We start from the raw sequence: 23,056 nt of genomic DNA, 5'->3' as shown, positions 1-23,056 counted from the left end.
ATAATCTCTCACGATTTGAATTGGCAAACCCAAGATAAAGCAATTTTAGATTGTTAAAGGCGAACTTCATCTTCTTGAAATACTGCTTCCGTGCTTCACAAGGTCTTATATTTGATCACTAATTTGGATAATTTTGTTCCCTTGAAATAAAATTTCGCTAGCGGTTCGTTTAGTCATATTGCTAGGAAATGGCGACTGTCCTCAAATCCACAAGAAAGAAAATACTCACAAAACCTTTAATAGGTATGATATATCATATATTATGCGAAAATGTGGAAATGTGTGCATAAAATATTAACAACAGTGATATCAAGAAACATTGAAAGCAATAATATAGCCAAAACAACGATAATTCTACCATATTTTATGGACATCGTAAGCATTTGAGTCCTAACATAACGTAAGGAAAAGCAATGAATGTTCGAATGGAGCGTGTTTCATCCCGGAAGATGTTGTAGGTTAATTACAGGAAAATATATTATCATTATTTATCTATGGATTAAAATAGCAACCAGAAGACTAACCAGCACGACACGGTTAAGCAATTCAGACAGTACCTTGAATTTCTTAATGGTCGCTTCACTTGTGGATGAAAAGTATCTATGGAGACGATGAAACTTTATAATACTTGCCAATTAGAGAAAAACTCCATATTGTGCAGAAATTTCGTTGTTGACGGCGTTATGGTAGCCTTCTTCATAAATGTATAAAATTGCCTAAGGGACAATTACTACAGTCTAAGCCTGGTTTGTAAATAGAAGTCCTCTAAGATAAGAGACTTAAGGTTCATCACCTATTTATAACATTGTGACTCCTTTGTTACAAATACTATTTTTTGTCCCAAGTTCATCGTCCATCTTGAAAAGCTGACTCATTCGTATTACTAACATTACGAAACACGATTTATGTAATGAAAACATTACTAATAAGTGTGTCTGTTTTGTTATACAAGACGAGTCATTTTGCAGATATTGCTAAATTATTATTTTCAATACGTTGAGTAACCTCACGTATTTATTTCAGGGTAACTGAACTAGATTTGAACAAGCGTCTCTTGTAATTCATTGAGACGATTGAGAATAATTTGCGACCGTAGTTAGTAGCTATTGAAATAATTTACACGGCAAATAAATTAGCCCTTTGAAGAACTGACCTCTTCCCAATATTGACTTAAAATACTTCTAAAGGAAAAAATTCTTATAATATGCTATAGCTTTTCTTATAAAAATCCGTCACGTCGTCGTTTTTTCTTATGTTTTTCCGTTTTAAGTCAATTTTTTTCTTGTAAATTACGTGACCTGTTTTAAATCAGTGTAATCAGCTTCAGATCTAAACCTGTAACATCTGATTAGCCATTATTTACACGGCAAGATGAGCGTGTAATATTGACAGGCGGGACCGAAGGCTTTACGCTCTCGTGCACGATGTGCCGATAGTCTTCTAACGACCACCTGACCGAGGACTAATCGCGTCAATCATGCTCACACGCGTCTGTTAGCTCGTTAGTGAACCATCTTTATTGAAAACTTGCTTTTGCCCGCGACTTCGTCCGTGGTTTGTGACTAAGGACAGAATTTTCGTACAAACTTTCATGCCCTATTTTAATCCTCTTGGGGGTACAAATGTTCAAAATCCTTTCTTAGCGGATGCCTACGCCATAACATCTATCTGCATGCCTAATTTCAGCCCGATCCGTCAGTGGTTTCGGCTGTTCCTTGATAGATCACTATGTCAGTCAATCACCTTCGAGTTCTATCTATTTAGAAGCCATTATAATGTCTAATGGCATTATCATTGGGTATTTTTGCTGGAGATTCCTCAATGTTATTTGGATGTTGAAATCGCTTGCTTAGTCAGTCGGGGAAATACTGACAACGATCGCCAATGTAAAAAAGAATGATGCTGCACTTTTTAATCATGCTTCTGTTTTGTGTTATTCATACACCTAGTATAAATTTACTTTTTGATTTTGTGTTTTCTGCTAAAACTGGCTGTATAAGCCATAATTTGAACTAAGAGTGGTCATGACCGGAATCGGTCGGATTCTATATGTATATTCGAGAGAAAGAGAGATTGATTTACTTTAAAGTTAACGAAGCATTCACATTTATTTACACTTTATAAATTGAACCGGGAACATAGCGTACTTGATATTCCCCTTGTAATCTCAAGAAATATGAAAAATAATTTTAAAAAAATGCAGGCAATTAATTATACGGTAATAAAAATCGTCCTCTGCGTCAAGAATTTCCATGAAACATCTAAATATGTAAATACACTACATTTGTTCAAACTGAAGCTGAACTTTTTAATATCGCTAATGTATGGATTACTTGCTATTCTGTGCTTTTGAATTGAGCATTTGCTTTGGAGAGAAGACAAAGGAAATTTTTGATGACGTAGCTATTTATTTGTGTGTATTGAAATACGTGTTAAGTTGGTAAAGTTGAACTTTATGTAGGCGTGGAAGATATGTTTTATTCAATCAAAGATTCATGACAAATGGGAGATTTGGATTAATAACCACATTTTCTTTAATATTCAGGCAACATTTTGGAAAAATGCTAACGTAAATATCATTTGATTTTCAAATGACTTAGTTTTATGCTGGACTGAGGAAAACTATATAATTATATTTCGACCTAGATAGAATCAAAACAAATTGCAATAACACCATTCGTCACCAATTCCATTCTTTTAGCAGCCATTTCAAAGACGAACCAATGAGTAACAATGGATTTTATAAAATTTGTGCACTCACAAGGCATTGAACAACAATGGAAGAGTATGTGTGACGTTTAAGACCATTGTTGAGAGCACCAGACCCGCTGGCATTGACGTAAATGACTTATCAACACTACAATTTGAACCTTGATATATTGGTAATAAAGTCTAATGTTAAAATGAGGTGTGGTGTATTTTTCTGATCGGTATTCGCCCCTTGTTCGATTACCAATATCAATGTTTGGTCGATATTGTATGGTGACTCATTTTGTACGCGTTCGAGATTGTTTTGAATAAGAACATTTTATGCGTGTCTTTCATAAATATTTGTGAAGATTTAAGGAAATGAGATATTCTTGAACTGCTTATTTATTGACTGCACGTTTGGCGCAGCGGTTTAAGCGGTCACCTCGCCGCAACAACCGTAGCGCCGCGTGTGGTGGGTTCGAATCCCACCCAGGACAAATCTTTGTGTGATGAGCACGAGTATTTGTTCTGAGCCTGGATGTTAATGTATCTATATAAGTATGTATTTAGAAGTACATATATAAGTATGTTTATCAGTTATTTGGTTACCATAGTACAAAGCTCTGCTTAGTTTGGAATCAAATAACCGTGTGTGAGTTGTCCAATAATATATATTTTAATATTTATCTGCTGGGAGAATATATTGAGAGATTTAGATAACCTAAACGCATCTACCCAAAGAATATTGTCACTGTTGCAAAGGTTGCTGATGCTTTCCATATTTTACTAGTTATTAATTAGTTTTTTAATAAATTATTGTCTTAAAAACTAGCACTATGTGTTTTTCTTGTTATCAGTCGCATTGAATCTAAAAAAAATAAGAAAGATCGAGAGAAATCTCTAATAAAAACAAAAAATGTTAAGAAACAAGCTTTGAGCAACGCATTGCAAAGCAAATAAAATTATATGTCCGCTATTCATTTTTATTGCCATGTTTTGTAAAACTGTTTGTTTAAACCGTCTTAGATGGCTTCATACCGATTTGTTGTCTTCTTCAGAGATTTCGCGACAACAATTAGGTTTTGAGTTAACAAGCATAGACTAAATATAAACAAATGTCTTTATTGACAAATCGCAGCCATTGTGGACATAGATGTTTGTACAATTTGACAGGAATCAGACATTGCATGTTTAGTTTTCTCTTTCCTGGGACACCAATCGGACTGTTTATAAATAAAAAAACTAGTCTTTATTATCTTAACAGTGACGGTTAGACGAAGAAGCAAACAATACTAGGTTCCGTTGTATCAAGTTCCTACCCCAATACATCCATTGATAGATCACAATACGTGCGTGCAGGGCATCACCCTTGTTAACAATAGATAATGCAGTTTATGAGTGAATAGCATTGTTCTCGCTGGCTGTGGTCCAACAGTGCACGTTTATAATTGTCCGACCGAGATAGCTTTGCCAGTGAGCTAATATAAACATTGTTACGAAAGATACGCACATTCTTTAAGCTTATGAGAAAGGTTTGAAGAATCTTAAGTTCAACGCGAATTCGACTGATCCAGACTATGGCGAATGCTACGGTAAGGATCAGACACCATTTTAAATAACGATATTTCGAAATAAATTTAGGCTCTAAAGAATGATATAGGTGTACGTGGCGTAGGACTTTAAAGGCCTCTAAAAAGGCAGTACCATGGCGTCTGCATAATGAAATAGAAGAAACATTACAAGATGCCCATTAAAATGCATCTTGTATTAAAGCACTACGAATTACGCCACTATAGTATAAGTAGTCCAACAGTTTTGCGTGCAAAGTTTCCAACTGACGAATGTTACAAAGTTTCAGAATTTTGTGACCCACATACTATTGCAGGTAAAGGCGTATTTGTTCAGCTACATTATTAGTGAAAACATAGAATTATTGTACTAAATAGTTGTACTAGACTTAGAGGATCGAATACTTCGACAGTGAGCGGAAGAAATAGCTGCCGTTGATCGTTGCTCCCTCAAGTCCTGATATCCTGTCATATTGTGATCATAGACTGTTCACTCTTGTGAGTGTATTGTGTTGTAACTGATACGAGCGTCGATACACGCACTTAATAAGGAAATAACAATAACGCGAGCGTTCGACGTGTGAACAAACATCGGGAATGTTGTTTGTACTCACCTACTAATTGTTCAATCAATATTACAAGTTAAGCCTTGATAACTCCCTTTAAATAGTAAAATTAGTTGTTAAAATCAAATAATAAGGGGCTTGTTTGAGCCAAGATTACGTCTATAACTGCTTGCTAAATCAGCAGTAGGTACCTACTCAACAGACTAGTCGTTCACATATTTCAGGAAATTTGTCATTTAGTCACTTTATTCATCATTAAGATCTCATAGTTATGTAGAAATCAGAAATCATTACTTTTTTCTTGTTCTATACATACATAACAAAAAATAACACCTATTTTCCCATAGACGTAGGCAGTGACCAGAGAATTCCACTTGGTACCATCCTTACAAACTTCCTTTGCTTTATTCACACCCACATATCATGTCGTATAAGCCCGCTAGTTACCAGTACTATATTTAAAGGAAAATATCGTGTAAGAGACCAAAAGACTTCTTAAAAGCCGAACTATGCTTGCATTAGCGTTTTTAAAGGGGTCAGAGCTCTTAAGTCACAATTGGCAACTGCTCAGTTGTTGAAGCCTTTCCTTCCATGCCAAGAGGAGAACCGTGCCAACCACTGGGATAGTAATGAGTTCAAACGTGATGTAATGATTTTTCCAGTAATGTTAAAAATGTGCCTTGTTAAGTTATCTTTAGTGTATAAGTTATATCATGGCTGTTATACCCCATGATGTAGGCAAGGGTGTATGAAAAACACAGTCCCACGTAACAGGGAGGTGATGCACGGAAGCAAAGTGGCCAGGAGTTTCTTGCCAGCTCTTCTCATTGGTCCTACCTTCCGAACGGTAAATTCACTCACTGTATCATTGACTATTATAAGTGTCAGCATTTGACCTAAATGATTTGATTTTGAAAAGATTAGAATAGTACTAACTGTACCGATCCGGGAATCGAACCCAAGGCCTCATGATCGGCAGTCGGATACAATACCAATACCGACCGCGCCACAGTCGCCTTGTAAAGTCTTTAATATGGCTTTTTTTAAAAGAGCCACCGTTAATTCCACTCTGAGTTTATACTAAAATCGTTGAATGTTTGACCTTTTATATTACGGCTATGTCACGCGATTTCTAGAAGGTTCTCGACTAATTACTAATGTCCTCCAAAGTAAAGCGGCTGATAATTATAATTGCATTTAACTGTTCTATCAATAACGTAGAGGAAATCAAGTTTGGTTAATGATAAAGTTATTTCAACTTTTATATTTAGAAATATGAGTCATAATATTGTGAAAGTTTGTATGAATCTCGTTCGCGCCTAAACTAGACTGATCTTTTGAGGCGAATTTACATACAAAATTGTCTTTGTTTATCAAATATCTATACGAATTGGAACGTTATTGGTCTCGGAAATAGTAAAGGTCTATGACCTACATATCCGAGACTCCACCTACGTAGTTAGAATTTTGAAGTTCAGAAAAATGGATCGCTTCAATGTTATCTATAGGTAACTTAAGAATGTGTTACCTAATTTTAATGAGCCCGCAGTCTTATCGAGAAATTTGCCTACTGTCTTTGAATAAACCGAAACGGTCTATCTAAAGATATTTTTTGGGTTAGTATTGATTAAATGAATGCAGGCTAATATTGTAGTGAAAGTTTCGACATTTTTAGTTGTACTAATATGAATTGTTTATGTTTCATCTGAAATAACGTATCTTACTAGTCTTCGTGACAAATGGTCCGATACATAGCTTTTATATTTTATTTAAACGGACACAAGTGTCTGTCCATGTCTATAAATGATGCACGGTTTCTACATTTTTTTAATTACCAGATATTTGTTCTGTCTGTGCCAGATAAGAACGAATCCTATTTAAAGCCAAAATGATCTATAAAATAATTTCCCCGATGAAAGCGAGGGTATTCCCGTACAGCACAACATAGTAACGAGTTTATGTTAACATAAATAGTGGCGTGTGCTGGAACAATTCACGAGAATGTTCCGAAGTGCGGGAGGCGGTTGCCATGGTAACGAGGGGTGGGCTATTTCTATCCGACGTACTTTGATCTTACCAACATTCCTAACCAGGGCTGCCAACCTTTCTAATGCAATGCTTATGTTGGTACGATTTTTGAATTTTGCTTTTGACCGAAATTGGAATGTTTTTTTTGTGACGTTAATGTACTCAGTAAGGCCCGAAGGCTGACAACATTCTTAAAAACAAATTGTTTAAATATTGTTTTTGTTAATTAAGTAACTGTTACTATGTGAGCATTTAAATATATTTTACATACGCATCACGCTTATTATACCCAAAAATGTAGGTTGTATGAAATATACACCTGGCATTATCCTTTTACTATTTTAGTCCCAAACAATAGGGGCTAATTGCTAAATACCGATCACGTTATGTAGTAGATTATGTCTTTAAAACTAAGACAACAATCGCATACCTAAGTTTTAGTAATATGTGCGTAAACACAAGCTACTAATGATGTTAATGAAATCAGTCAGGTTGTGACCACGACATTGCCACCTGATCAACGATAAACAATTCAGAATGTCGTCACCTCGGCTCGCGTGATCGTCATTATTTACATTTTATACATTCAATTAATTAACAAGAAATACCTATAATAGCTTAGTATCTTTCCTTAAGCCCTTGTTGTACACATTTACTTCTAATCATCAAAATACAGAGCAGAATAAAGAAGATACAATTTATGATTAGGTCAAGAAAATTTCTTTGATGTTTCGTTTCATGCATTTTCGTCATATCATACCTAACTTTTTAGTCCACCAGGCTTACCAAATTGGGCAATTAAGTCTTTCACAGATACTTTATGTATTTGTATACTTTTCTTTCAGCTTTCGTTTCAGTTAACCCCTCTTCTTCCAAAGGTCATATAAAACTCTATGAATGGATATTCTGTTCTGCTTTAACAGCTATAGCAATCTTGAATGACTACGTCAGAGCTTGGAACATCCAAATATCGTGCACAATGGATTATAGACATAATAAATTCGATTGAAAAGGATGGCCGTGAGTTTCTTGCTAGCTCTTCTTCCCTTTGCGAGGTAGTGGTAGATTCAGTAATTGTTACGACTTTCACAAGTGCCTATATTTGACCTAAATTAATAAATAATTTGATTATGATTTTGACTTTACACGTGTGAATATAACATGTTTTTATTCACCATATTCGATAAACCAGCCCTGTTGGCAAGCGTTTCGACATAGCGCAAGAACTATCAGGTCACGCGGCGGCTGTACCAAATTCTTTTACTTTTATACCTGTACCTGTGTCACAAGGACGTTGTAAGTGGACTGTATCTAACTGTATGTACAATTATAAAGGTATTTAGTACCACAGATGTGAAGCTAGGAATATGAAGAGGTCGGTGACCTTTGATGGTGTTTATATTTTTCTTCTTTGCTAATTTTGGTCCGCTGCTGTCTGAATTTTTAGACATAGGGGACATAGGGGTATTGGAATATGGTATTACTTAGGAAATAAAGTACTTATACTTTGTTAATTTCATACGTGATAACGTTTTTAAGTAGTGTACTTATGGGATCAGTCTTTACCAGGAAAGTCATTCTATCTAGATAAAGTCACACTATAAACTTATTTTTAACAAGTTTCCGTAGCAGAAATAATGCTTTTTGCGATCCGAAGGGACTTTACATAGATTACGTTAAAAAAAATAATGTATTTGCATTGTTACCAACTCATTAATTGTCCGAATCGCATATTTTATCAATGTGTTGACTAACCTAATTACAATAACACCGCAGAGAACTTACTCATCCAATAGTTTTGTAAAAATAACAAGGTTTTCCTTTTACTTTAAACGTTCATGTTTTGCAATAACAAACCTTTTCGCATAGAACTACTCAATAATAATCATAATGAATAACAATTAAATGCATTAATGACTAGAAATTAGGGAAAAAGTAATATTATTCGCAGTCCCGGGAAATCTATTGTCACCTAATAGCAGAGGCTAGAGTAGATATTTACATAAATTAGACAATATGTCGAATATACAAACAAAAATAACCAAGTGCCACCATCATGATATTCCGTTACATGAAAGATGAGTGACGAGACATCTTAACCTCTCCGTACATTTTCCATAGTTTCCTCCTTAACTCAAGGAAAATGTTATACTATAAATAGCACATTTTATTCTCAGTTCCATGAATAATTCAACATTTTCTTAAGAATAGTAACTTGTTTGTAGTCTCATTGAATATGATGCCAGTTATTCGCTTTGATGATATAAAATATTTTATGATCTCGTAGTAGCTAGATATCTGTGTCTGTAACATAACTAAACTATTGAATGGATTTGGATGAACTTTACTGGAGATATTACGAAATAAGTCAGGTCAGACTTAGTCTCAGGTCTTATCAAAAATCTTAAGCATAATTTTAGTTAAACTTTGCAATTAACGAAATAAGATCTTACATATTGCCTTTCATTATTACATTGAATCAGTTTTATTTTCTTTCTTTTGACGAAGCAGAAGTTAAGAACGAGGATTTGAGATTCTGTTGCATACATTTTATGATGAAATGCAATGTTTATTATAAACAAAAATATGCGTGTAGGTACTAATTATTTGTTCTACCAAGTTAAGTCAACGACCGAGCATCATATTACACTTCATAATAAAACGCATTAAATATCAAGAAATATGCTTACGCTTCATACTGTATCCGTTCTACATAAAATACTAAATTACTAACACAGCTAGTTATTATTTATTATAGGAAATTAATATATCCGCAAAGGATATAATATTAAATGTAATTTCTAACTGAAATCTTTAGTAGGCTTCAATTCTTTATCACCTGTTTAAAAGCCTGTTTCGAATATCCTAAGGAAATGCAATCTATTTTTGATATAAATTGTAATGAAGCGTTTGTAAGTCTCCATTAGTGTCGCTTTTAATGCCTAGGAAACAATTAATAATACATATTGCGTGAAAATAACTGTGATCATGAACTTTACTTAGGATTTCTTGACGATTCGGCGCAAATTTTACTGGTATAGGGCGAATATGTCGAAAGTATAAGTGTATTGTATAAGTTTGAAGAAGTATATGCATTTCGAAGCGTACATGTAAATGGGTATGATTACCAGTTGTCTGGTTACTCAATACCCGTAGTACAAACTCTCCTTAGTTTGGAATCAAATGTCGTGTTTTCGAAGTTATTTTTATTTTATTGTAATCTGTTGTAGCTGATGGCTTCTTTCTTCGTCTCTCTAGACCAGCGGTTCCCAACCAGTGGTCCGAGGAAGTCAAAACATGGTCAGCGAATGATTTCGAAATTTAAAATGTTCAGGATGATTATTACACTTAATTTTTAATATACTTACATAGCGGTCCCTGCTAACAAGAATAATATAAAAGTGGTAATGGACTAAGAAAAGGTTGGGAGCCCCTGCTCTAGACATTAGACAAACTTACAACACCTCAGCATAAAATAAGTACATTTACCTATCGTAAGCGATTCACACGAGCTTGCTTCATTCATATAGTATATCCATCTTTTTATCTAAGTCCCACGGGTTACAAACCTTATCTGAACGTAAACTGTGGAAGCAAAACTACTCGTATTCTCGTACTATGTACTATGTACAGGAAACAGATTAAATCTAAATACACCGTTAGGACTTTGCCTTAGAATGTGAGGCAAAAAATAATGGTTAAATTGGTTAATCATGAAGTAATGTTATGCGGAAACGGCCGAAAGATAACCGTTAGAGTTTATGAATTAAAACATCGTTGACTAAGGGCTTTTGTAGACAAGGTAGAAGAATCTGTGACCGTGTCATTCGGTGATGTCTTGCAAAAAGGTCAGGTGCGTTAAAGACCTTTGGCCAAATGGCGTTCTTTGGTCTCTGCCTATGGAAAAAGACGTGTTATTATGTATGTTTGTATATCAGCTTTTATATTTAGAAGGGACTTAAAAGGTTAGTAGTTAGTTATATTTCAAGTGAATTTCGACATCCAAATTTTATCATCATCATCATCATCATCTCAGCCGGGAATCGTCCACTGCTGGACAAAGGCCTCCCCCATCGAGCGCCAATAGGAAAAAAAATATAACAAAAAAAAACTAAAAAATCTTACGGAAGGAAGTAACGGAAGCTAGCATAAACTTAAGATGAAAATCAACGACACGTTGTCATAGAGTAAGTAGTAGAGCCTAGAGACATTGTTTACGTGTCTAATCTGTGGCATGCGGCGGCACAACAATGCACTGTTGACTCATATACTAACACACTGATAACGCCGTGCTTGGTCGATGCGTCTACGCATGCTGTTTGTTTTGATGCTTCTTCATTGTCAAATTGTCTTTATTGCCTTATTTTTTTGTGAATTACCTATGTAGTATTTTTATTGGTGTCTAAATTGAACGTGTCGTTAAAAATGTCGGTCATTTTCTTGAAATGCAAGTGTATTTTACATTAAAGTGATGCCATATTACCTGAAATTCAACTCTAAAATCATTCTATCTATAATATAAAAAGCCTCTTTAAGGGAAGCCTGAATCATAAAAAGTCAATAAAATAGAAACTAGCAAACTCCCCTTTTATTCATACATAGGGGCTATATTCACCCTTACATTTTCGTTTTAAACATTCATTACCATGTGTAGCCCCCATAACAACATGGCATGGAATGTTACGTGTTTTGACTATGGCACACATAGCAGGTACCAGTAAAAATGTTACGAAAACGGGGAAAATTTTTACCCATTCTCTCTTATGTGACAAGCGAAGTTGCACGGGTCGGCTAGTGTGATATATCATGATAATCTTTAAGTAAAAAGCCTGTTTAAAAATTAAAATAACATTATTAAACCTATTAAAAAGATCATAGATTACATAATATAATCAATTTCTGTTTTAAAATAAAACAGTGAATAAGGAATTTTTCGCACGCTTGTCATGCGAACATAATGCGTAATTATCTACTGCTGACAGATTTGCGATAGACCATAATATACTTAGGTACTTTTAATAGAAAATTTAATAAAAATAACTATGGGAAACTTTCATTATTATAACTAGTAACGTGATAATAAATAGCTGCTGACTTTTCTTAACTTATGTTTTAATGCAAGATACTTAATTAAGAGATATGAGACACATACTTATTATATTAAAAGTTCAGACAAAATAGTCCATGGAAGTTAACCTTTCCTTATCTATAGTGTTGTAAAATAAAAAATTTATGTTATTATAAGACAATAAATAATAGGTAAATATTTTCGAATAACTTATTAACTTTATTCAGCTGATCCAAAGTAGTCTTATTTTCATAATTATTTTGTTGCTATTTCATCAAAGTAAGCTGTACCTTATTCCACCAGTGATGTTAATAAGTGAAATGTCTTGTACTTACAAATTCAAAACTTGTCGGTAAGACGGTAACAATACGAGGAAAACCACAGAGTGACGTGGTACAACAATTTATTCTACTTGAGAAGCTAATGGCCTCTTTTGACGATGATATCATTACAACCAGCCAAAGCTTTATTTTATAAACAAAAATCTGTGTCTCTATGGACGAAAGGTACCTATTTAGAACCATTTTTCAGCATCTATGATTTCACTACCTTAAGCTACAGTAAATAAGAAACCAATTTCGTATGTGTGTAGAAAAATGTTGCGAAGAAATAGATTTTTTGCTGTGGAGACTTGGCTTTACAACCTTATAAATGTAAAACTTAGCTCACTCTGAATATTTAAATATTTAATTATAAAACTGCTTGAATTTGCGACCGCTAAAGAACCTTCTAGTCTGTCATGCCCTTTGCTCGTGTTATGAATGGTTGCGTGCGTCGCATCTCAATGTAAGCACGATACAATTGTACATATTTTACTTAGTCATTACAACCTAGCCTAGTTTTTGTTTTCTAAAACATTCACGCGGTAAAATCAAATAAGGCGGGTATTTCAGGTGACTCATAATAACAATCTTTATTACTTACATCATTATTCTTTGATTAAATAAATACAATATGGCTGTATTACGAAGACGGTATCATCTAATTCGCTTCGCTCCGTTATTCAAAAGGTCTGCAAAAACGTTACAAGAGCGCAAATCTGTTTACTTATCATCCGGCCAATTTGTTTTGAATAACTATGAGATATTCCGAGTAACCGGTTATTAACCTTACGTTTTTTCAAACATTTCTGATCTCATCTCGCATGACGCAAGCACAATTAAATAGCGATCACTCTTTGCCGTTCAAGAACGCTATTGTTCGATAGCATCGTTTGCGAAACATCTTTTAGTAAACCATAGAGTATTTATAGTTTATGGTCGAAGACAGTCCCACAGTTTATAAAGCTTTCTTTGCCATTGTTCGTGTGATTAATACGGCAATAGAATAGATTAGATAATCTATGGTACATATCTTTGTCAATCTATAAATATTGTTTTCCGCTACCGTCGTTGTAGCAGCTTTCTCGTTGCGTAGTACATATTTTAAAGCCTGGGTGAGAAATTACAGATTAATATTCAGATATTTATAATTAATAACAAATTGCTGTAATTAATTCTGTCATACAAAATTGTGGAAAGTATGAACATCGTAATTAAGTAATTAAAGATTGGCTTGAAGAAACAAATGTAGAGTTCAACAACTCTCTCTAAATAACGCAACATATTATTCCCGGGAAATCATATTTTACAAGTAAAAATATTGTAGAAGAGTCTTGGACTTGACAATATAATTTGCATATAAAACGCTTATTAACTCAGTTTTCCTGCACATGTCATGGCCAACAGCCGTTCGTATCGACTATCGATTTAATTATTTAAATACCCGCATACAAATCCAAAGTTCTATAGAATTTGATATAGTTGACACAGCTGTACGTGTGCTCAAAGCTTGGTTCAATTTAAATTAAAAACGTTGCATACATTTGCAATTGTTCCAAAATCGACCACCTGTCAAATCTTTTGTTGATAACTGACAGCATTTGAATCTCATATTTCGAAATATTTCTAATCCTGTAAAGGGTACCTATTACAATTTTATAAACACCCTTATCCCAGAAACAATTCTTCTAATCGTGTAAAGACTATTGTTACAATTTTTAAACACTATAAATCCAAAATCAAATGCCATTGTCATCAAATGTTCTACGATTGTTTATAACCCCCTTAACTTAACATAGAAAACTATGACACTAGTTGTGTACTTAATGGTATATCATGGTATCACCAAGTAGGACAAAAAAGGTCAATTTAAAATAGCGGGACGTAGCTGAACTTTGTCAACAAAGACATGTTAAAAATAACAGCATTTCTTTTTATTTTCACAAAATTTCTCGAGTTTAAAATAGCACCTTAGTCATACCCGTACTTAGCATTCAACAGTGCATTTTCCTTTCAAAAGCATTTCTTGCAAACATTGACGTCATTGTATCAAATCTTACATTTATTGACAAGCAAAGCTTCGTTGATCATAGATAAGTCTTTGATGAAACAAGCTTAGTTACGTCATAAATATCTATGGTTGAGAGACGTTATCTACCCCTCTGTTTATCTATGGTAGAGGACAAAGACTTTATCTCGAAGTGTTGCTATAGGCAAGGGAAACTTGTACATCTGCCTACTTAAGGGATTTACTGCTAGTGACGTAATTTATGTGGTAAGGGGAACTGTATAGAAATTACTTTATTGTGTTCTTTCTTGCTGTATTTTTTTTTTATGTTATGTGCAGCCAAGTGAATCTTAATGCTACAGTAAGGTCGTAAAATTGCAGTTTTCTGCCATAATTCATGCTTTTGTTTTTTTATTGAAGTCAATGTTCTATAGGAATTATTTTATTTTAAAATGCCTAATGTTTTTTTTTAGGATTAGAATTGTAGAGTGCCATTATTGTGCGGACCCTTGACTTATTTACTAAATCAAAAGTTCAATTACGAAATATGACCAAAAATAAAAGATAACAATAAATAAAGAGACAAAGCGGCTTACGATTTATAAGTGGCCGCTAAATAAGTAAGAGTCCATTAAGTTGAAGGCTGTATGTTACACAACACGTGCACTGTTTAGTGTCAAATGTCATTAGAAAATGCAATGACAGTAATGACACAGCCTACTTTCTAATGTACCACTTTAAGCTAGAAAATAAATAATAAACTTAGGTACATATAATATGTGTTTGTTGCAATTAAATGTAGGTTTGTCTATCTGTCTAGAATGTCACAAAAATATCATAAATCAAATTTTGTAATTACAGCAGTAATTTTTAACCGTTTTCTAGGTTAATTGTATTACTTGCTCTGATATAAATAAATAATAATGAATTTTAACTGTTATCTGGTTCACAGAATCTTTAAATAAGCATGTTATGTCGCCAACTGTGATGCAACTGATGCAACAGATATTGCGCCAATAGTTTTAGTTGTATTGCAATCCGTGAACCTCTTGCGAGAGAAATGTTTCCGCACTTATAAGAGCGATACAACCTCAAACCTCGATAAACAGAGAATTATTCTATTGATATTTAGTTAATATCGCCCTAATGCCCGGTTTCTGAGGATCATTTGGCTATAGTTTATCTATTCAAACTGTAATTTTTATATGAGCTTAAATCTTAGTAACTACAGCTAAATATTCCTCAGAAACCGGGGGCTAGACAATTACTAATACACCTAAACGGCAAATGGTAACTATTGTTTATATGAGATTAGTAAAATAGGGTGAAAACCGTAGAAATCAGCGTCTTCGTTTTTATTTTGTACTTGCAAATCTTGAAAATGTGAATAGCCGAAAATTCCCGAGTGCTCCCGACGTGGCCCGAGTGGCCCGAGCGAGCAATGGCGGCCATGAGTCAGCTGTACAAAGCGCAGGTGCTTCACCTCGACTCGCACTTACAGTTTTTTTACTCCAGACAGTTATGCGCTTGCTGTTTGCTTTTAGCTCACTTATCCTTTCTACTTTTATAAATATTTACTAAATGAATTTAGCCCCTTTTCGCAGGATGAATGGCAAATTCCTTGCTCTCATTAACGTGATGGGAAATTGCTGTGGACGGTTTACGGGAAACTGCTTATTAAACTTCTTGGCTCTTAAGTCTTGAGTATCCTGTTTGAGATAAGTTTCTAGAGCGGCCGTATAAGGCTCTTTTAAGCTAAATGTCAAAGTGTCTTACAATCGCCTTGCCGTACAGTTTCTACGAAATTTTGGTTTCCTAGCATACGCTTATTTATTGATGGTTATTAGTAATTAATATCCCATCTTCCTCCCGGTCCTATGAAGCCAAAATGTTTTTTCAGAGTAGACAATAATCGGTCGTGAAAATCATCATCAAGATTCAGCATATTAAAGGTTGAACAGCAAACGTAATCCACATATTATTATCCTAATAGAGCGAGCTAATTTACAAAAATATTTTAAGAACAAATAGAGTCATAGTAAATTTCTACCTATTCCTTAAGCTACAAGGATCAAAATTGAACGAATGACATGTAGAACAAGTGTTCATACTTTCAAAATGTTATCTGTGGACTCTGTGGTAGTGCCGTCATTGACTGAGGTCGCCGCGGGAGATAAGGGCACGAACACACCGCCATTTATAACCACAAAATGTGTTCGCGTCCTGTTCACATGATAATTCTGATGTTTAAACTCTTAAACCTCTTTTGTCAAATATGTGGATAAAAGGAGTTTTCTTTTTTTACGTAATATTGTTGTACGATTATTTTTTTATGACTTCTTGGCAAAGAATGTGTTTTGATACTTACCGTAAAAAAGAAATTGTGTTAGACAGTTTTAAAATAATACAAAGTTTATATTTGTACTTTATTATTTTTCTCAAAAAAGAATGTCACTGTTTTTCGCGAAACAAGAATGTGCATTGTTAATTGCCATTAACACTGTTAAAAAGTAATGCGAAACATTCTTATCATTATATAAAACTTGTTTTGGAATATTTTAAATAAGAACACAGTAGTTGCCAACATAACGACAGGTTAAATCCATTTCGAGGAGCGTAAAAATCGTTAAAAGGCGCGAAAGCGTTAATCGATTATACAAAACAAATCGGAATAAGGTCGCGACACTCGACAGGTCGCTCAATCGTGACGACCGACTCGATTAGGAAACAATCGTTATTCGTAGGGATTATTTGGTGTTGAAATACTTTCGATGTTTTAAATAGTGATGTAAATATTACGACATAGATAATTTTGTTGTCCATGAATTATCAAAGAAATAAAATTTAGCGGTTATTTGAAATCGCAATAAACTTTAATCGCTTAAGAATAAAAACAATGCAATATCGAACAAAAAGTTACCACTGATCAATCAACTTTCGACGAGTTCACCAAGTAACCTGATCTCCCGAGTCCAATGAGCTGGACAATTATAGAGCTTTCCCTTTCTCGGTAGCCATGATGCCATGCTTCAGTGACCCGATACACTTTCACTGGATAATAACAATAAGATCAATCAAAGGGCTACAATGGGCTAAAGTTACAATAGAAACCAAATTACTTTGGTGACGGTAAAGCTATAAAAAGTAAAAATGTGCTTTGAACTTTCGTTACGGCTATTTTTAGTTTCACTTTTTCGACTTTTAAGGCGTTCCTTTAAGGAATGTTACTATCGACTGGCGCCATCTTTAACATAATAATAACATAGTGAACTTTAGAATTAATGATTCTCAAATATTTTAACGCTTTATCGATTTCACTAAACTATAACTAATAACACCTCTCTATCCTTAACTCTACGAATCTCTATGGTACGCATTTGAATTTAGAATCAAGAAAATGGCGCGAACCATTCCACAAACAAGATGGCTCATCGTAAATATAACAATAAATCAATCCTTTCTCTTTTTACTTTATTAAAGCGTTCACAAGCAGTTTGTGTTAGCTGCAGGTTATATCTAGGCCACCATGTCGAATAGCATACGTTTAACACCGTTTCTTACAATATAAATAGACATACTTACTCGATTCTACACGTTAAAAGTTATAAGCGAATAACTAGATAAGGGAATGGGCCGTGTGTGTTGTAATAGTGCTATTTGCTACCTATAATATAGAGATTCGGTAGTTTTAGCAATAGTGCAAAGGACAGTAATCTCTTGATGGTAATCTAGGTAAGCAGGCAGGATATGATTTGGTTTTCATAAGTTAGTTATCTATAGTTACTGCAATAGAGATAATATTATATATTTATCGATGTAAAACGACAAAATACATACAAAATACATTTCACAATGTCGAATCAAAAATAAGGAATGTATTAGCATTCAAAAATAGGTTTTCTGTATAAAATCACCTCAATAAATCGATTAAGAACTGTCGTTTAGGTAAATCAGATCAGAAATTTCCAGACTACAATTTAATTTCTGAATTGACTGACTTTATCAGGTTAGTGACAGACTGTCAAGACAGTAATTATAGTAGTTAGTTCTTGAGTAAATAAACACAGGTTATCAATTATAAATATTTATATTCGGCGTCTAAGAGCCGAGGCGGGATAACCTAGATTTATTGGAAGTGTACCTAGACGGTTATAATCTTAGGTTTAATAACTACAATGTTGTAAAACATGCTCTACTTCATGTGACGTATCTAATGTGGTCGCTATTTACATGTTTATTAAGTTTCCTTCATAGGTATAGATATTATATTAGTAGTATCTTACACCTCTTCCTTCACCTTTAGATACAAAAGGCGTGATATTATGTATGTATGTGATCGTTGTAGCTATCTACTCGTAATTAGCGATCCTGTGTGACAAGATGTATGGATCTGAATGAAGCAAATTAAGTTTGTAGGGATTGCAGCAAGTCTATTTTCAGGGATAAATAATTTATTACAATCAGGTTAATCCGTAATCATATTTATCAAATATCAGTGCACTGCTAAAATTAAACTCCCTCCTATTTTAGTTTGTAGGTATAGCCAGGATCTAAAACCAAATTATTATAAATTAAAACACATTAAGTTCAGCGACCCTTCCTTATTATTTCGATAATTTTCCTATTAAATGTATCGTATTAATAATTTATTAACCGACCTACTTTTACTCATAGTACATAATAAATTCATCCATGTACACATAATACCTATAAGTAATTAAATTGTGAACATTAAGAACACTCTCTTACACCAAGCCTATTAAGAGCATCTCTCTAGCCACTCAATTAGTCTTCTCGGGTTTAACACAAACTTTTTCGAAAACACTATCGGCTTATTTTACAGCCTAAATACAAATGCTGGATATCCTATCTGATACATAAAGCGACAGCTTGATAAACTAACCAATACTTATTCAATCGTGACGACAACTGCCATTACTATCAGCATTCACTTGAGCTAAAGCCTCTGTAACACAAGACCATGGTTAACACGTGCGTGACGGGCTTTTAGATACCGTATCTATATCTGACGGTTTGTCAGCACTTATCAGCGTCTTCTCGTTGTTCCTGACAGTGGATAAGACAACGCAGCGTGTGATAAACACGATACATGACAGATATCGGATCGTGATAGCGGGATGTTCCCTGTTGTACAGGCACATAGAAATGTTGGATGAATCGAAATAATTCAACTTCTAGCGAAAGACAATAGGGCTGATATAAGGCACAAAGCTATTAACTGTAGCATAAATAAAAACTGTAGCTATGTTTACTAAATAATATCGTCTGATTTTTTCGACACTGTTGACAGATGCCCTAATACGTTGACATTTACATTCTTTGGCATGAAAACAAGAAATGCTAAGGATTTATTATTTTTCCGTATAGACTGAATATTTACAAAACATGTATTACTACCAATACTACGTTCTACGTAAATAAAATAAGGAAGAAGTCTTTTCTCGTGGTTTGTTCTTAAAAATCGTGATGATATTTTAATACTGCACCGACGATTCTATTCATAAATTAATATTAATTAAGCGAGTCAAGTGCAAGTTGCATTCATTATTTACTCAAATACAGACATTTAAATGCTAAATATATTATTTTATTTAAAATGCATATAGACTAACTCTACACGTGACTTTGTTTGAGCACAAAACGAATCCTTTCTTTAAAAATACGGCTGAAAATGTTTATGATGAAATTTCTCTGCGTCAACCTAGTGCCCCCTAAAACTATAGTTATTCGCTACTTTTCTGATTGTATTTAATCCTACTTATTATAGACTGATGATTAGTGAATAGTGATTACCGACAACTTTTACCTTTTACATAAAAAATAATTGTCGAAGAAAACTCCCGCAAATCGAATCAAATAAATTATCACAGGGTCTGCTTAAATCAAATCACAAACGAAAATAGTCAAGAAATGCAACAGACAGTATTAAAAACTATTTTTTTGCATCTTAAAAACGAGTGTGTATCTCCATATACGCTTTCTGGTATCTGAATATGGAAGTTAGTTGCTACTTTACGGTTTGAAGATTCTTCAGAACTGGTTTCTCTAACTTGTATAAGATGGAACATTTACGACAAGAGCCCGGTGTCATAAATACTTGTATACAAACTGGCCGTGTCAGTGGGACATTGAAATGCTTGAGATTGTCGTCAAAATTGTTGTGGTATCTATTGATAGTCATAATGTATTGATTTGTGGTGTTTTGGCACTCTTCAAAGGTAACTTTCGTCCTTAAAGCAGGTTTATTGTTATGAAAATCCTTAGCTGAAAAGGGTTCCTCAAACTGACCCCCGAGTATACAAAAATTCGATTTGAGCAGTCTTGTCGCCCGTTAAAAGGTTTCTTTCCGATTATGATGGCTTAAAAAGCAGTGAGTAGGCATTGACATAATACGTTTAATTAAACCTGTCAAAATTTACTGCCTTTTATGGTAGACGTTACTTCAAAACTTTCGCGATCCAGTTATATCATAATACCGAATAATACGTAACAGTAATAAACTGGATCAAGTTTTAAATCATTTTTACCTTGGGTATGTGTAACCAGATGCTGACAACTAAAATGTGTTATTTAAAAGAAAAAGCACTTTTGTGAAAAGCGCAAGAAGTCATACTGTGCCTTATTATTCACCCGCGCCAAAGCTAAGGTATAGATTAAACCTTCTACTTTTAATTAACTTTAAAAAGAGTGCTGGGTAAAGTTCACTTCCAGATTTTCATCCGGCACGCTGGTTTAGTAGTGCGTGTTGTTCTTTTAGGAACTTTTTAAAGATCTTCAAGTATACAAATTTTCCTTATGGTGTTTTCCTTAACCGTTAAAATAGAAAACAACTAAACATCTGCTTTACAACAATAATTAGTCTTAATGCCAGAGTAATATAATGTAATGACATTATTAAGTTTAATAATATATGTATGTTTCATAATCATTCTCTAACATAATTCTAAGAATCAGAGTTTCCTGTTCCGCAGTAAACACGAAAATAACACTTCATTACCTACAGTTAAACGATAAATAAGTATAACTTCTAACAAGAACTTAACTAAGTAGTCGTCTTAGATCCGACTTACTATTCAGCGTGTAATTGATTTCTGGCAAAATCATTAGTTAATGACTCTATTTATTTCGGATTGAAACACTACGTTAAGCTTTCAAAATAACACCCAAATGAGAGTAATTTGCATTAAGTAATAGTAAACAAACTATAGATATCATTATATGTGACATCGCGCTTTTCATTGTTTCAGATGTTATCAGGGGAATCATGCGATCATCACTATCGGTACAGCGCTCATCTTTGAAGACTTGTCACGTCGTCTGAACGCGTTGACGCCGAGTACAATCTTCAACTTGTTACATATTATATCAGTGCATATTTAGTCGACTATCGAAACGGTTGCTGCTAGGTGCGCATCACTAGAGCTTCCAAATTTTGAAATTGGTGCCGCGTTTGAGCGGACGAGTTGACTCGTAAGTAGGACTCGCGTGTGAAGTGGACATTATAAATAAAATGGCAAGCACCGGCAGTGAAATTTGGCTGCAATGGTTCGCGTGCTGCTACCAGCCAGCCGCGCAGGCGCAACGCACGCGCCGGAGAATAGACAGATCTATGATCGGTGCGCCGACTAACTTTCAACATACAGGACACATAGGTGAGTTTCAGATATCCGTACTTTTACTCGTCCATTCTATTATCGTGTACGCTTTCACGACTAAACCTGGCGTGGAAGTATATATGACCATCACGTCAAAGATAGTAGCTTTTGAAGATAATGGGATGAAGATTATTTTTAAAATCACACCGAACGTAGCCGTGCAGATCAGCTAGTTGTAAAGTCTAGCTTAGTGTCAGATACTTTAACACTCACAGCCATTTTATATTTTATTTAAATAAAGTTTCACGCTCTCATGCTTAAGAAACATTACTTTTAGAAAGATAACGAATGATTTTATTGTTTTTTTTCGACATTCGCCATCCTAATTAGTTCAATGGCTGCTTGTATTAACGTTTCGCACAACAATTAGTCATGAGCACGAGTTCCGTTGAACAAGAAATTCTTGGAAACTGCTTTAATAACATACAGTTCATTGATAAATGCCGCGTCTAGTGTACGTCATACGAAACAATAATGTAAATACTATTTATACTTATTTTATAATAATATATTCGCTTTAATTATGAAGTCATCCGTTGATTAAAAGTAGGTAAGTACTACTTAGTAATAAACATTACGCGCTACAGATAAAAACAATGAGTTTTCGCATTTTGAAGTACTAGGATCAAAGTAAAGATTAGGACTTCACTTTTAGTCACTAAAAAGTGATGTAAACGACACAAATAAATATTATTATCTGTTAAAATTGAATACGATATGTTAATTATTTACGGTTTCGGATAAAACTAGTTTTCTAATTCCTTACCAGGTGTTAGTTTTATGATCTTTAAATCCGGATAAAGTTTCCCTTACATTACGGTAAACTTGGATAAGACACCGTAATGGGTAATTAAGCGAAGATAACTATCAGTCACCTGCAGGTTACCGACATCCGAAGTTACATTTATATTTTTCTATGCTTCTACTCAAGTAACAAAAATTTTTTTTCCAAGGTCCTTTTCAAATGCAGTAAAGATTATCAACGATGCATAAAACATGACGTTATACTTTTTTTTTTAACTGCGCACGACAAGTTCACGTACAGCCTTATCTATCCGGATAGGCACTCGAGTGCGATCATTGTAATCCTAGTGTTGATTCGATAACGAGCCATCACTCAATCGATTATTC

At 34.2% G+C, this 23,056-nt stretch overlaps 1 protein-coding gene across 1 annotated transcript in view; it reads left to right on the top strand.

The window, feature by feature from the left end:
- Positions 1-23,056, top strand: part of Spec2 (CDC42 small effector protein Spec2) — a 39,066-nt gene that overhangs the window by 1,323 nt on the left and 14,687 nt on the right. The window contains exon 2 of the mRNA XM_076128513.1: positions 21,518-21,922. Within this exon, the coding sequence (XP_075984628.1) occupies positions 21,781-21,922 (142 nt within the window). The 5' untranslated portion in view covers positions 21,518-21,780. The remainder of the gene's footprint in view (positions 1-21,517; positions 21,923-23,056) is intronic.

Source organism: Anticarsia gemmatalis, chromosome 21 (genome assembly GCF_050436995.1).
Source record: "Anticarsia gemmatalis isolate Benzon Research Colony breed Stoneville strain chromosome 21, ilAntGemm2 primary, whole genome shotgun sequence".
NCBI lineage: Eukaryota > Metazoa > Arthropoda > Insecta > Lepidoptera > Erebidae > Anticarsia > Anticarsia gemmatalis.
This window is presented reverse-complemented; position numbering and strand designations above follow the sequence as displayed.